Below are 14,980 nucleotides of genomic sequence, written 5' to 3' on the forward strand. Positions count from 1 at the left end.
TAGATTTCGACCAAGAATATGTGTGTATATGTGTGTTATGAACAACTAGAGATGATGAAAAGAATCAAAAGAATCAAAATCTAAAGATACAGATAAAGATACAGATAATTCCTAGATTTGAGTATGGAAATACAAGGGTTTATGGGGAGGGGAAGTGGGATGAAAAATGGTGAATGAATGAATGAATGAAGGAGATGGAGATGGAGATAGAGATGGATTAGGAGAGGAGAGGAGAGGAAAGGAAAGGGGGAGGGGAGGGGAGGGAGGAATGGGGCTTTGAATTTTGGATATGGATATGGATATGGAGTGTGAATTGGAGTTTGGGATTTGAAGTGTGAGGTTTGTGGGGCTTGTGTGGTTTGGGGGATGGATGAGAGGAGATGGATGAGAGGAGATGGATAAGAATTTGAGAGGGGCTAATAAGAATATGAGAATATAAGAGGAGAATAGAAGAATATAGGGAAATCAAAAGGAGGGAAAGAAGAAGAAATGAAATGTGAATACGAGATGCATTTTCTTTTTCATTTTCATTTTCTTCTTTATATGTGGAGGCGAAAGTTTCGTGGAGGGATTGATGAGAAGAGGCGGAGGGAGGGAAGAAGGAGAGTGGTATGGCGTGCTGGGAAGTAATGTTAGGAGAAAGGAGGAGAGGGAGGAGAGGAAAAGATTATGAGATGGTTATGAGGACTTTTAGGTTCTGTAAGCCGATGAGAAATCGTCGGGAGAGAGAGGGAGGTTCATATGGTTCTGGTGGAATGTGTCTAGGTATGGTTTGAGGTCGAGGAAGGATTTTTCTTGAATGGAATGAGGGATAGGGGTTTGAATCTTATTTTGATTGAGAATATAGTGGGATAGGAGTTTGTGATTTAGAGATAAGTTGAGTTGAGAGGGAATACAAAAATTATACTTATCGAGAGGGGGATGAAGATTGGCGTTCTAGGTTAGCAAAAGAAAGTTACTATGGATAATACGGGAGCAACTTTATCTATATATAAAGTGAATGCTTAGGAGTAATGTAATATCCTAGTTGATAGCTGTAGGAAGATATGTATTCGGTTTTGAGTATGAACATGGAAAGGATAACTCAGAAAGAGAGAAAGAGACAAAGAAAGAAAGGTGATGATGTGATTGAGATTGGAATTAAGAATGGATATAAAAAGATGATTTCACACTGATGTGCACACATCCTTATAAATTACGCTTTTACTTGTTTCTTCATATATCTATCAAAACTAAATAGATGAACAAGTAAATACATATTCGTGTTCGGATTTAATATAACAATAAATATATTATATCTTCCTAGTATCCTACCAAGATAAAAACAAAGCTGTAGTGAAATTGTATAAGATATTTTAAAATCTTGAGCGCGAGTCTTCTCTAGAGGAGGAATGGGAACGAGAAGACTATCTAGATAGATATTTAGGTAGAGAAATGATCCTAGTATTTTCACCTCCTCATTAGAAGGGGGGATGGTGCATAGAGGTGAGATGGATATATCGTATTGGGAGATGTCTCTCTCCATCTCTCTTTTATGGAGAGTCGCCCAATATATAGAAACGGTTGGAATTAATTGTAAGACTTTGGTGCGCTTGAAAAATCTCAAGAGTTGTGAGAGTCAATATCTGTTTGTGTGGCAATTACTATCTTGATCTCGTCTCAAGTTTATTAAATTATAATCCTACATGTTCTCAAACCAAACGCGAAGCTGTATGGTAAGTGACACACCATTAAGACGGGATTGAACTGTCAGGAACTATTTTAGCAAGTCTCAACCAGTGAATGTAATTGAAAAGGTACAGTATTGGAAGAGTCACCATATGACTTGAACTAGGTAAAGACCTTATGAAGAAATCTAAAGGGATGGACGATACACAGACATTTGAAATGTTATTGAGAGGAAAGACGAGATGAGATAACCTTCGTACGTTGTATGCGACAGGAAAAATATAGTTATATGATCGTTAACTCTCCTCGATTCAAAATCTCAGCTAGAATCTGGACTGATCTGTTGACCCATTGTCATCTGCTCTATGTTTTATATCAAGCGTAAATAACGATGTTAGAAGTAAAAAACAGAACTTCTATGCATTCTTGGATCAAATGAGAGATGAAATTGTGGTATCATTCCTGAGACAAGAATGCCGTGTGAAATATAGGTCGTGCGATTTGACTCTGAATATTGATCCTGGATTCGTAGACTGGAGAATTTTCATATGAATAGACAATAAGCAGAGTCAAAAATGACATATTTCACATATGGTGAATATTACTAGGTTCCTCCATGACTCCATCATAGATTAGATCTTATTACTTGTTGATTTGAGAGAGGATTTGTAAATGTTTGTTGATTTTAAGATAACAATGATGCATCTCTACATTGAGAGATTTCGAGGAAAGTGGGAAGCCAGTATTTTCTTTGGAAAAGTAATAAATGAAGATGCCATAAAATCTTGTACTCAATTTCACTAGAAGGTGATGAGTGCGATATAACGTATTCACTGGACTTATCAAAAGGAAAAAGTACACGATATCAAATCTCTCAACATAAAACATGAAAGCAATTTTCATCAAGTCCCACTATTTCCTCTGGATAAAAAGCCATAGAGCTGAGTGAAGCGAACTCGGAGCAATACTCCCATACAAGACTAGAAGCGGCTCTTTCTCATCTATTGAACTCTAATATCCACCCCGATGGCTTAAGACTTTGTGCCAACTTCGTGGATATTTCCCCAAAGCTAAACACGGTGAGTCTGGAGGAATCGGGCCTATTATGGATTATGGGAATCCCGCTCCCCAGCACAGATCAAGTGTCCCGCGTGTTTGACTAGGTGGGATACTGTGAGCACACACTAGGGAGGTGGATTCGTGGAGTGCGCTCGCTTCTCCATCTGGAGATGAAAGGGGGTGAAGCTTTAGGGAGTGTATCATGAATGTATTGATGGGGGTAAATAGTGGATATGGGGAAATTGAGCGGTTGGGGGTAAGTGGATCTGGGAAGTGATGGACAAGAGTCTCGACTTCGTTCCAGGTTGCTAGGAAGTGGATACTTGCGAGAAAGCTCAAAAGATAGTGTGAGTATCTGCTCTAGCATGAAGATTGGTGTATCATCAGGCGTAGATAAATGCGATAAGGCCACAAACAAAATTAATGTGATGAGATGACATTTCAATGATGATGTATAACCCACTTGAAGCAAGCCACAATCACTAATTGTAGTGTGTATCCCAACCATCACGTTCCGATATAGGACAGAGCCTCAAACATCTCGTCGCCTAACACTTTCATATGTTCCTCAATCGTATTTGCCTCCTGAAGAAGTTTCAAGCCACATTAAGATTGTGGCATGATGGAAGTTGCACCACATCAAGCCATATTGAAGTTTTGATAAGCTTCTAGAAGCCTTTTAGTCATTGCATTAACAATAGCCGGCGAAGAATTTGATTTGATTAGTTCTTGGTGAGGCTTGTTCTGAGAGTTTTGGGCGAAGGGAGAAAAAATTAAAGTTTAGCCAGCGAGAGTAAGGAAAGGCTTGATAAAATTTGAAGCATCTTGTTTGCCGATGAAGTGCCATGATTAGCGTCAAAAGATGCTTGAAGATGAAACTAACTCCACGCTAAAAGGAGAATATAGCGCTAGAATTGAACTAGAAGCAGACTAGAAGGTCTGGAAATTCGTACCAGATTGCTCATGGGCGTTGTCTAGATTCCAATATTCCAATATTCAAATGCCATGCAGATGCAATATCAGAGAAATTTCCTCCCATTCTCTTCGGCATGTCCGTCTTTCCACTATCGATCCGTGAGAGAATTACCTTTTCCCATGTTATCGCAATGCAGAAAATATATGTACGGGTATGCATGAGTCCTGAAAGAGATTCAGCATGAAATTCAGCGAGGATTCAATGTTGAGGGGTAATGATTGGAAGAGACGAGGAGAGATTCGAGTAGATGAGAATGAAAGATGCTGATTACATCTTTGATCGTGTAAATGAATGATTATTGGTTGATTCCTTTCGACTAGGTCATGAAAATCCCCCGCGCCATTTTCTCTTCCTTGTCTTTCCTGTCTTCCCTGTCTTCCCTGCCTTCCCTGCCTTCCCTGCCTTCTCCACCAACTTCAGTCCGTGTACAAGTGGATCTATCTTGGAATTTGATATTATCGCCCCTCGTGCCCCTCACACTCGCACCAGATTGCAATCCATGGGGAAATACATAACAGGCTTAGCCCTTTCTTCTCATGCACATACGTGGATACATGCATGCTCATGGTCACTTGACCTCGATCTCATTCAAACCATTGACGACTAGATGCTAATCTGGATATTTCCCCTTTGATCAATGAAGCATTTGAGGTTGGAAATGTATCTTAGTACAACAACTCGATACCTCCAAGATCCATAATAACCCCGATGACAAGGGCCATGAGACTGGGAAGATCATGTACGATGTAGACGATAGTATGGAGAAGAAGAAACTGATCCAATGGAAGGATTGGTCCGGGTAAATGTGCTGAGGAAATCATGCTAAATGGTTAAGCTTCCACATGAAGCTTTTCTCAATTCGCCTTAGTTCCTTGAGCTTCTCTATATTTGCATTAGTTCTCTTAGCTTCTCCAGATTTTCCCAGCTTTTTCTCGCGCCTTTCGCACCTCTTCAATAGATCAACTGCGGGACTTTCCTTGTTCGGTCATATCTTCGGAGCGTCCTAAAACGACTAAAAAGATTCGACTACGTATCTCTCCCTTCAACTAGAAAATTCAATGGCAAAAGAACCAATCAAATCAATTCAAGCCTCTCTTTTGAGACGGGATCGCGTGCTAAAGTAGGAATATAGCTTAGTCGTATTTGAGAAACTTAGATGGTCAAAACATCTGTCTGTCTAGGTATCTACCGATATCCTGGGAGCACGGGATTTGTTTGATTCCATGGTATAGAAAATAGTAAGGATCTTACCTAGACCGAGCTAGGTAAGATTACATTCACTCCGACTTTTTATATCGTTGGAATGATTTGGTATTTCCAAAGTGTGGATACCCTTATGCAATTACATTGATTCACACTGCTTGATTGGATCAAATGATTCAAGGTCTAGGGTTAAGAAGGATAGAGTCGAATGATGGATATCTCCGGTGGGAGATGGAGGTGGATTGGAGGTGGATGAGTGGGTTTATCGATGGGTCTGGGGTAATTGAATGGAGACTGGGGTTTGGGGAAGCTCAACTTTGGAAATTCCTATAAAGATGGAGTAACCCAGCTTCTAAATGCAACATCATCAACAACAACATCATCAGCATCAATTCATCCTCTCTCTCTACAATAAGAACTTCAGATTCTCTCTACACTCTATAGAAGAATTTCATTCTTATTCTCTCCATTCTCTCCACCTCAATAACAACAACCACAACAACAACAACACTCCCCTTCAATATCTTCACAATGGCCGGTGGAATTCCTATCTCCACTACACCCCTTTCAACGGGTTTCCTCCGTGGAAAAGCTCTCATCTTTCCACTTTCCCTCGTCATTTCCCTCTTCTTCCTATGGGGTTTCTCTTATGGTTTACTCGATGTTCTCAATAAGCATTTCCAAACAGTTCTCGACATCACCAAGCTTCAATCTACCGGTCTTCAAGTCGTTTACTTCGGTGGCGGTTATCTTCTCTTCTCTCCTATTGCCGCCGAAGTCATGAAACGCAAGGGTTATAAGATTACTATCTTGATGGGTCTTTCACTTTACTCTCTTGGTGCCATTATGTTTTGGTAAGTTTTTGGCCTTGATTCACAACGTTGTACCATTCGAATCATAGCTAACATGAAATCCAGGCCAACCGCTCATTTCTCTACATACCAAAACAGAATTGCCTCATTTGGTGGTTTCTGTGCTTGTACATTGGTCATCGCGTGTGGACTTGCTACTCTCGAAACTGCCGCTAATTCCTATGCTGTTGTTATCGGTGACCCAGCATCCGCATCAGCTCGTCTTCAATTCTGTCAATCGTGGAATGGAGTTGCTTCATTCATCGGTCCATTGATTGCCGGAAAATACTTCTTCTCGGGCGAAAATGCTCACAACTTGACCAATGTTCAATTCGTCTATCTGGCAGTTGCATGCGCTGGTGTCGCCATCGCCGTTCTCTTCCTCGTCGCCAAACTTCCTGAAGTTTCCGAAGAAATGCTCGAATCCAGCACCGTTAAGACTGAGAACTTGGCCCTCGATGAGTTTGGACATGAAATTGGCCAAGGACCAATCTATAAGCAATACAACATGATCTTTGCATTCATTGCTCAATTTTGCTATGTTGGTGCTCAAGTCACCGTTGCATCATTCTTCATCAATTACGCTACCGAGAATGCATCTTACTCTTCCTCCCAGGCTTCCAACATGCTTTCCTACGCTTTGATCACTTTCACCGTTGGTCGATTCATCGCCACTGCTCTCGCAACCATTTTCCAAGCTGATTTCCTCATGATCATCTACTCCGTCTTCGCTATCGCTTTCACAGCCGTTGTAGCTGCATGGCACGGAAATGGCGCTGTGATTATCCTCATCCTTCTCTTCTTCTTCGAGGCTCCTATGTATCCTACTCTCTTCACCATGGGTACTGCCAATCTTGGTCGTCATACTCGTCGTGGTGCAGGTATCCTCGTCATGGGTGTATCTGGTGGAGCTGTCTTCCCTCCTATTCAAGGTGCCATTGCCGATTCTGCCGGTACTAGAATCTCGTATGTGGTCCCATTGGTTGGATTCATTTATGTATTGGGATATGTTACTTTCCATTGGATTAGACACGGAAGACATATCATGAGAGTCAAGGATGTCGTTGCAGCTGAATTTGTAGGTGGTGCTACAGGTGGTGTGGTTGAAAAAGTTCATTATGATGGAGATAAAGTGATGAGTGTTGAGCAAAAGGAAACCATCTAAACGATTTCCACCGTCTTTAACGATACTTTGGGAAGGATGATTTGGGGTGTTTGGGATGGGATTATGAGCATCTTAATAGATGAAACTTATTGCTTACTGTATATACACACTTTTTACTGGCATTTTCCTGGCTGGCTTTCCTCTCTTCTCTTTATTAGATGAGATCGAATGAACGGATGGATGGATGGATGGATGCATACGATACCACGACTTGAAATGGAATAGAGACATAGATTTCTAATAAATTTACATATTCAATATTTAATCTTCGTCCATTTTGGATGTGATGCTGCAACTTTGAATACGATTTCACATACGATGTTTTTAATTTTTCCCCTCGAGAATAACTAAATTGTAGGTGTTTTTGATACAAACGTATTGATATTTTCCTGTTTCTCTTCCTCTTATCTTTTTATTATGCCGAAACCAACTATACAACTAGCATCTTCATACTACAACCTATGTATATCTTGCGATTTGCATTAGTATTCGAACCTTAAGCTCGTGTAAATTATTTCTCGGGGTGGTCCGTTCGGATTATCAAGCCTCTGTTAGAAAAGGTTTATACACATCAGACGCCTATCTCACCACTTCATCCTAAATCTCACTCACTCTCTCCCGAATCAGGCACCTTGGGACTCGGCACCTTCTCCCTCGCCTCCGCCAAAAGTTCCGCATAAAGCTCCGGTTGTTCATCCTTCAACCCCTGTATCCAAAGCGGATGCTCTTCATCATCCTCCTCATCCTCCTCCAACTCAATGCCAAACCTCAACTTCCTCTCCTTCACCAACAACATCAAATGAAATACTCTCTCCTCATCCTCCACCGCCTTCGCCTCCTCCTCCTCCTCCTGCTCAATCTTCAAATTCCAATCCCGCTCCCACAATTCCTTCACATGCCGTTCCGAAAACCGATACTTCAGTACATTTTCCTGCGAAATCGCCCACTCAGGAAGCGTCTTAAACATATGCGGAATCCTCCTCTCATAACCCGCTCGAAGAAGCCTTCCTAATTTCTTCTCTTCGATCCTCTCTTCCCGATCCTTCTTCATCGCAGCCCGAACAACTTTATTCAGCTGCGCACTATACATCCCCTCAATATTCTCTTTCGGCTCACAATCTTGCACTCGCGTTGCAAAATGATATATCATCTGCCCCACCGTCCAGACATCTGTGCGCGCATCATAGTATTCTTTATCCGGGGTCTCCGCTTCAACGCCCTCTTCGGCGGGAATGCGTCCACCATGCGGGAGGAAATTCGCAGTCCCAAAATCCCCAACTTTGATATTGGGGTATACGGTTCGTCGCTGCTCCGGGGTAGATGCATGGGCCGGCCACTGCAGAAAGACATTCTGCGGCGCGAGATCCATTGTGATGACCATGGCGCGGTTTTTATGTTCGGGGAGTGTGTTGTAATCCGGATGTTCGTTGTGCAGGAAGAGAATCGCGGAGATGAGCTGTGAAAATATATGCCAGAGGAAGAGTTCGGGGGGGTATCGACGTTCTATTAGAGGAGGGAGAGGGAGATAGGGTTCGCGCCGCATGCGCCAGCCTAGGTTGACAATATGGATCATTCCTCTTTCTTCCTTCGCGGCGTCAATTTGTCGATGTCCTTCTTGATATCCGTTTAGGATTCTAAAGAGATCTCCTCCATCGCAGTATTCGTAATACGAGGCGAACATAACGATGCCTCTTTCTTCCACGGCGCCGAATTGGGAAGTGAAATCGAGAAAGGCGTCCAGGGCGCAGATGTTCGGATGTCCGGATTTGATGTATTGCAGATAACAGCGGTTTTCGCGGTAGCGTTTGGAGAGCAGATTGCGGGCGGCGATGAGGGTGGGCGAGGTGATGGTTGCTTCGGATGAGGGGGTGATGGGGGGTGTATGTGAGAGGGGGTCGGGTGGGGTGTGGGGAGTGGGGGGCTGCTCGCGTTTGCGGCGCGAGAGACGTTGGTCGGCTGTTTCGGATTGGAGTTTTAGGGCGTATCGTTTTTGGGTGAGGGTGTTGAGGACGAGATCTGGGTTTGGGGGAGGAGGTTAGCTTGTGAGATTTGGGGATGAGATTATTCGGGGATGGGATAGGGTAGGATAGGGGTAGCGAGAATGCTGTGTTTCTGGGTATCTCATCTCATCCCTTCTTTTGCAAAACCCAAATTCCCTCTTTTTCGCCTAAACTCAAGGAAATAAACTCCTTCTTTCCAATCCAGCCCTATTTTCTTATATATAAAACATGGATAAAAAGGAAGAAAAACATACAAACACTCCCAAACCCCCCAACCCCCAATATCCCCTCAAAAACCTGATTTTCCAACCCCCCCAACTGCGGATCTTCTCTCCACTTATTCCGCCTAATACTCTTCGGATCCTTCTTCAACGATTGATAATAATGCGCTAGTCGTTCTTCAGATTCATAAATATCGCGTTTTGAGAGCGAGCTTTTCTGGGGCGGGGATGGGGGGGTTCCGGAGTTGGAGTCGGAGGAGGAATGGCTGGGGGTCTCTTGGGAGGAGTGGTGGGAAGAATTATCGGATGGTTCATCGTCTGAGGAGGAGGGATGGTCTGGGTCCGGGGGATCTTGGTTATCGGGATTTTCGGGGGGATTGGCTGGGGGGAGTGGTGGGGGATTTGGTGGAGGATTGGTCCATAGACCTAGTGCTTCGAAGAAACGCCGGGATATCTCTTGGAGGGATCTTAGGAGAGGAAGAACCTGCAGGGGTATTCTAGGAACCCCGATCAGCGACGTGTTATTTTTTGGAAGTCGGGTGTAGATTGTGACGATTAGAGCGAGGTAGAGGTAGCAGTAATTAAGTGTGTTGGCTATGATGAATAGACGGGAGAGTTGGGAGATATTAGGGCGATGGGGATGTGTTGGAGGTTTTGGTTTTGGTTTTTGCTGCATGGTTTTGTGGGGATTGGGTTGGGATGAATGGATGTTATTTTGGGGATTGGAGAGCTGGATGACATGTCGTGTGACTGGAATTGGAGTCGCGATAGTGAGTAGGTGCTTAATAGCTCGGAGAATACTATGAGCTACTGATAGTGCTGAAAGAAAATTGATATGTATCAGCTTTGTTACACTTTGATTTGCAAGGAAGATTCATGGGAACAAAGAGATCTTGCCGCATTTGATGGGAGAAGATGAGTTGATGGCTTTGTTATTTGGAATTAATGAATGATACATGTTAGCAAGCAAGATTTTTCTGTAGTAGGTACTGAGTGTATACTAATCAATCGATTACAGAAATTCTCCACAATCTTTTCAGAATAACCTTGAATCTTGGGTTGGGGTGTAATCAAATACTACCTAGGTAGCAATTGTAGGGGAATATTGGAGTTTTCAGAATAAGAAGGTACGATAACAATCATTGTGGTCCCTTGTGGTGAAATGGACGTAAGCGCGTTTTTACAAAATCGATGTATATCCATCCTGAAATTTTCTACACCGTATCGTGTTAGTGCTAGTACTAGAGAACTATCGGATATAGGTACATTCGCTTGAATCGTCTTGCCCCTTTTGTCAACAAGAGGGGAAAATGAACTAAGGGGAATTGTATGAACATAGTGAATAACCTCAATTCAATAGCTACTGTATTATAGCCCTAAACGAATGCAAAAGAGACTAGCTCTTTTTAATATCCCTTATCTTATATAAGGTCTACTATTCCCTGTACATAGCTAGCTCTTTAGACGGAATGCAATTTTGAAATTAAGGACCTACAAATCGTAGGTGCTACGTCATTCGTGTCCTTCTCAAACCAACAAAAATATACAACAAGTGCAGTCTACATTCCAGGTTTCAATAAATCTTGAAAAACTAACTTCCCATTCGTCGCATTAATAAATGGATATGAGAAAGAGGAAAACGGGACATAACCTGAGTCTACTCGCCAACTAAGTGCGAAACTCCTTCAAAACCTAGAGAATAAGAATGAAGCGAAAAAGCTCACTAAAAAGACTTACTATAATAATTGTTCAATATATTATGATAAGCGCGCCAAATGGAGGGATACTAGACTAGCGACTGACCAATTAATTTTACAAAGTTAGGGTTAGCGAGAAGTATTTTAGAAATATATACATCTTAGTTCCTCTACTTGGATTTTAGAGCTGATGTTATGGGTCCTAAAGATTTTCTCTTCTTTTCGACTCTCGAGGCTTTGCTCCAATAAGATAACGATGAGGTATTTGTATTCGTCTTCCTTTTGAATATCGCAAAATCAGGAACGTTCATCGGCTATGATAGCCGTATGTATTTTAAATAATTTCTTCCGCCATTAATAGGAATTATATCGAGGAAACTATTCTTGGCTTTGAAGATTGATGGAAGAGAAAGACATAGGACTATTAAGAAGTTGAAAATTAAGAAATGTAAGACTTGCCATATATAAATATATAGTTCATTTGGGGCACAGTATATTTTGTTGTTCTCCTTCACCCAAAACTTTGATATGCAAGTAGTGTTCCTTTTATGCCCATACCCATATCCACCAGCGCCATCGTTATGCAGAATATTGTACATTTCATTATGAATATCAGTATACAGATCAAACCATGTCTCTTCCCAAATAATTCATCCTCTCATCGTACTCAATCTGAATATTCGTCTGCCTCACAATTCTTTCATCTGGCCTCGAAACTAATTCATATTCCTCATTTTCCCCCTCCCTTCCCCTTTCATTATCAGCAAATCTTCCATTCGGACTCCTCAAGATCCCCTCCTCACTGTGTCCACTTCTACCACTCCAACTCGTAATTGTCTTAAGATTCGGAGATTGCGTATGAATAGTATCCTCCAGAGTTAATTCATCCGACTGATGACTCGCAGTTGGGTCGCTCCCACCAGGAGGAGTTCTCTTAAATGCATTCCAAGAACCCGATCGTGCGCCTCCAGGTTCAGCATCTGAGCTGTGTTCGCTGGTGAAACCAAAGATTTTCCAGCTGCGAAGAAGAGGGCGGAGGGTGGCAGTTGATGCAGCGATTATGCCGAGGGCAATCTCAGTCGTGGACCAGATGAAAACTGGAGTGATAGAATCTTTAGGTTGGAGATTAGATGTTAGTTAATACAGTGAATTCAAGTGTAGATTGCTAGGTTGATGGGGACGCTAGCAAGAAGCAACTTACACAATGGATCTGTAACATTCAAAAAAGCAACCAGATACTTAAGACGAATGATGGTAGAAGCACTTGCACTATTAAGACAAAGCCTCATGTCAGTTTTCTTATGACTATAAATACGACAGATTGTCTCCTTACACGATTCCCAAACTCAGAATAACCATAATAGAGCACTTTAAACGAAGACTCATCTTGATGTCCCACAACATCGGTATTGGCAGCAAGGCAAAAAGCCAATCGAAAAAAATCGTCTCGGCCGAGATGGCATATGCAAAATTCGCAATGACACGAGGTTCAAGACAGACTCCTGGCGTTAATGGATCCCATGATGCTTTTAATGGTCTGCACTGCACACAACTAATAGCAAATGTTACTATTGTCCATATCCATACTATAGCAAGACTGATCCAGATGAGGTATTTGTAGAAGGTTTTGACAGAAGTAATGCGAAGGAGGAGCAACCCGACGCTCGTTTTTATTATGGCTGTGCAAAGAATATAGCCGAGTTCGACGATAACTTGGTACTGGATGTGTTAAAATCTTTCTAAGCATAACGAATCAACACGGGGATATAACTCATAATGCATACCTTTGCAGCATTGATTAGCTGATCGTAAGTGAGTTGAGCGGCATGCACTCCAATTCCATAGTGAACACCAAGGTATGCAAAAACTGATACGGCAGTATACCCGGCCTGTAAGTTCGATTAGCTGAAATTTATTTGAGATTCGAACGCCATCATTCTATCTTCGGATCCACTCACCAATCCAAGAAGAATCCAATAATCGTCACTTCCAAAAGTCCTCGAAATGATTGTCCTAGTGTAACATCGCAATCCAACACTCAACCAGGAAAAAAACAAACCTACGGTCACTACGGTCAGAATCTGGATTTGTCGGCCCTCCATGATATAAATAACCTCGTCGTAGTGGGTAACTATTCAGACGTCAAGAGGATCAATCATGATAAGATACAGATGCAGATGCAGATTCTTTCATGTACAAATTTAGGATTTAGATCCAAGCGGTTCCGCATATATAAGGGGATGAAAGACTGCCTCGACTGCATGTTCGACTTCCGCACTTAGATTGTTTTAGCATATTGAGAAGTCGAGGGGATTTGACGATCCGTGCCGAGATACCATACCGTATGAGCTCTGATGTCAAGTTGGGAAGCTGAGCGGTATGTATGGATGCGAGAATTAGCAAAGTGGAGATTTTCGAAGAGCGGTTTAAATCCATTTTTTGCTTAATTTCCGTCGAAACTCCCGAGATTGGTGCGGAACGGAAGCAAACTAGAGCTAATTACAGTAAATACAGAAAGACTCATTATCAGTTTATTGAGTTTGTAGTTATACGGTACTGGTGATAATTATGCTCGGTTATGCAAGGGGAAGAATTCAGTAAGACTTGCATCCTGAAAATAGGTAAGGAAGGGACCTCGGCTTGGCATGGAGTGATGCAATAAAATTCCCCGAGGAAAAAGATCAATCAATTGAGATTCATACTTTATACACTTGCTCGACTTGCGACCGCTTAGACTTTGAAGTCTGAGCCCTCGGCATCCATTTCTTGACAACCAATTAAACGACGATCCAGATAGAATCCTAGTGGTCGATCTGTGGATCACGAAACTCAATGCCGGGTCAAGACTCAAAAATATCGGAAGGAACGTCTCGTCTCTCCAGACTGTTAGATTCAAGAGATTCATCCTCTTGGCAACTAGGGCCTTCACGATTGGTGTGACTGTTGTGTCTAAAGAATTCGACCTCTGAGCCACACACGAGCCATAGCCTGCGTTATTATATCTAACCCCAGATTTTTTGGCAAAATCATTCTGTGAACCACCCGGGAAGACCCCAAATACCAAGAGACTGAATCTATAAAGTTTACCTGGGTATTTTCCAAAGGGTTCTTTCCGTGGTAGAATTAGCTAGTTAGGTGGGGTATCAAGAGATCATCTCCCGTATTATCCCCCATTCTCCATAGTAGAACACTAGAATCAATATATCTTTTGTACCCAACGCAGTGATACACTAAATTGACTTAGGTAGGTTCATGACGGATAGATCCCGCATAAGCATACGTATATACGTAATGTAATTCACTTTTCCTCTCCACAGGCAACTACCACAAATGGAAAACGTAGGGTTCATTGCCGACCCGTAACGCTCAGATCGAGCAATTGACAGCTCCTTTGTCATCGCTTCATTCTTAGGTATATATATACATCTAGCAATCTAATAGGTGAAGATCCAAAGATATATAATTCGAACAGAATACTGTACGTTCCACTATACCATGACAAATAGACATCTACGCTCCGAGATACGAGTGCCGGACCGAAACTTTTCAACGTTTGGGGAATTTACCGAATTCTAGATGAGCAACTAGCTCAAGATTTCATCGTCTAGAGCAAACCCAGGAAAGAAGCGCAAGTAGCAGGTGACTATCCCCTTAGACTGCCAACTCATGGCGCCATATGGTCTGTGCAATATATCTCGAATGAAGAAGTCTGATTGGTTAGATTGGTTAGATTGACCGTTTTATTGCTTTTTCACTCACTCTTTTTATAAAACAGAATCTTGAATTCAAATTTTGATTTTTGAAAATTATAAAAGAGAGATCTATTTATAATCAATATATGTTGTGGTATTGAAATTTTTGAAATAGAAATTATGTGATTTGGATTTTATAATAGAGATTGAATGTGAATAGCTGGTTAGATTTCAGAAATTCTGACGATCTAATTGGTCAATAAGGTCCTATTAACCGAAAGCGCCATGAGTTGACAGTCTAGGGGATAATGATCAAAGCCCCCTCCGCCCATAACTCAACGTCATTTTTTGAACATCAGATGTATCAAACGTCCAAGTTCAGACCAAACATTGCTCTGTGCAATAACTTGTATAAAACATATCGATAAAATCGAACAAAAGCAATGTT

General features: G+C 42.0%; 3 protein-coding genes across 3 annotated transcripts; 1 reads left to right on the forward strand and 2 right to left on the reverse strand.

The window, feature by feature from the left end:
• Nucleotides 1–5,437: 5,437 nt before the first annotated feature.
• Nucleotides 5,438–6,922, forward strand: Bfra_005695 (putative mfs general substrate transporter protein; the record flags this gene model as incomplete). Its single annotated transcript, XM_037336073.1, has 2 exons — nt 5,438–5,760; nt 5,824–6,922. 2 exons carry the CDS (start codon nt 5,438–5,440, stop codon nt 6,920–6,922), a joined length of 1,422 nt encoding a protein of 473 aa, XP_037191283.1.
• Nucleotides 6,923–7,526: 604 nt separating this feature from the next.
• On the reverse strand, nt 7,527–9,819 carry Bfra_005696 (uncharacterized protein; the record flags this gene model as incomplete). Its single annotated transcript, XM_037336074.1, has 2 exons — nt 7,527–8,938; nt 9,177–9,819. 2 exons carry the CDS (start codon nt 9,817–9,819, stop codon nt 7,527–7,529), a joined length of 2,055 nt encoding a protein of 684 aa, XP_037191284.1.
• A 1,645-nt stretch (nt 9,820–11,464) lies between these two features.
• Nucleotides 11,465–12,942, reverse strand: Bfra_005697 (putative integral membrane family protein; the record flags this gene model as incomplete). Its single annotated transcript, XM_037336075.1, has 5 exons — nt 11,465–11,952; nt 12,042–12,109; nt 12,174–12,559; nt 12,625–12,729; nt 12,799–12,942. The coding sequence occupies 5 exons, from the start codon at nt 12,940–12,942 to the stop codon at nt 11,465–11,467; spliced, it is 1,191 nt and encodes a 396-aa protein (XP_037191285.1).
• Nucleotides 12,943–14,980: the final 2,038 nt, after the last annotated feature.

The sequence above is a fragment of the Botrytis fragariae genome (assembly GCF_013461495.1).
Source record: "Botrytis fragariae strain BVB16 chromosome Unknown tig00000075, whole genome shotgun sequence".
NCBI classification, from domain to species: domain Eukaryota; kingdom Fungi; phylum Ascomycota; class Leotiomycetes; order Helotiales; family Sclerotiniaceae; genus Botrytis; species Botrytis fragariae.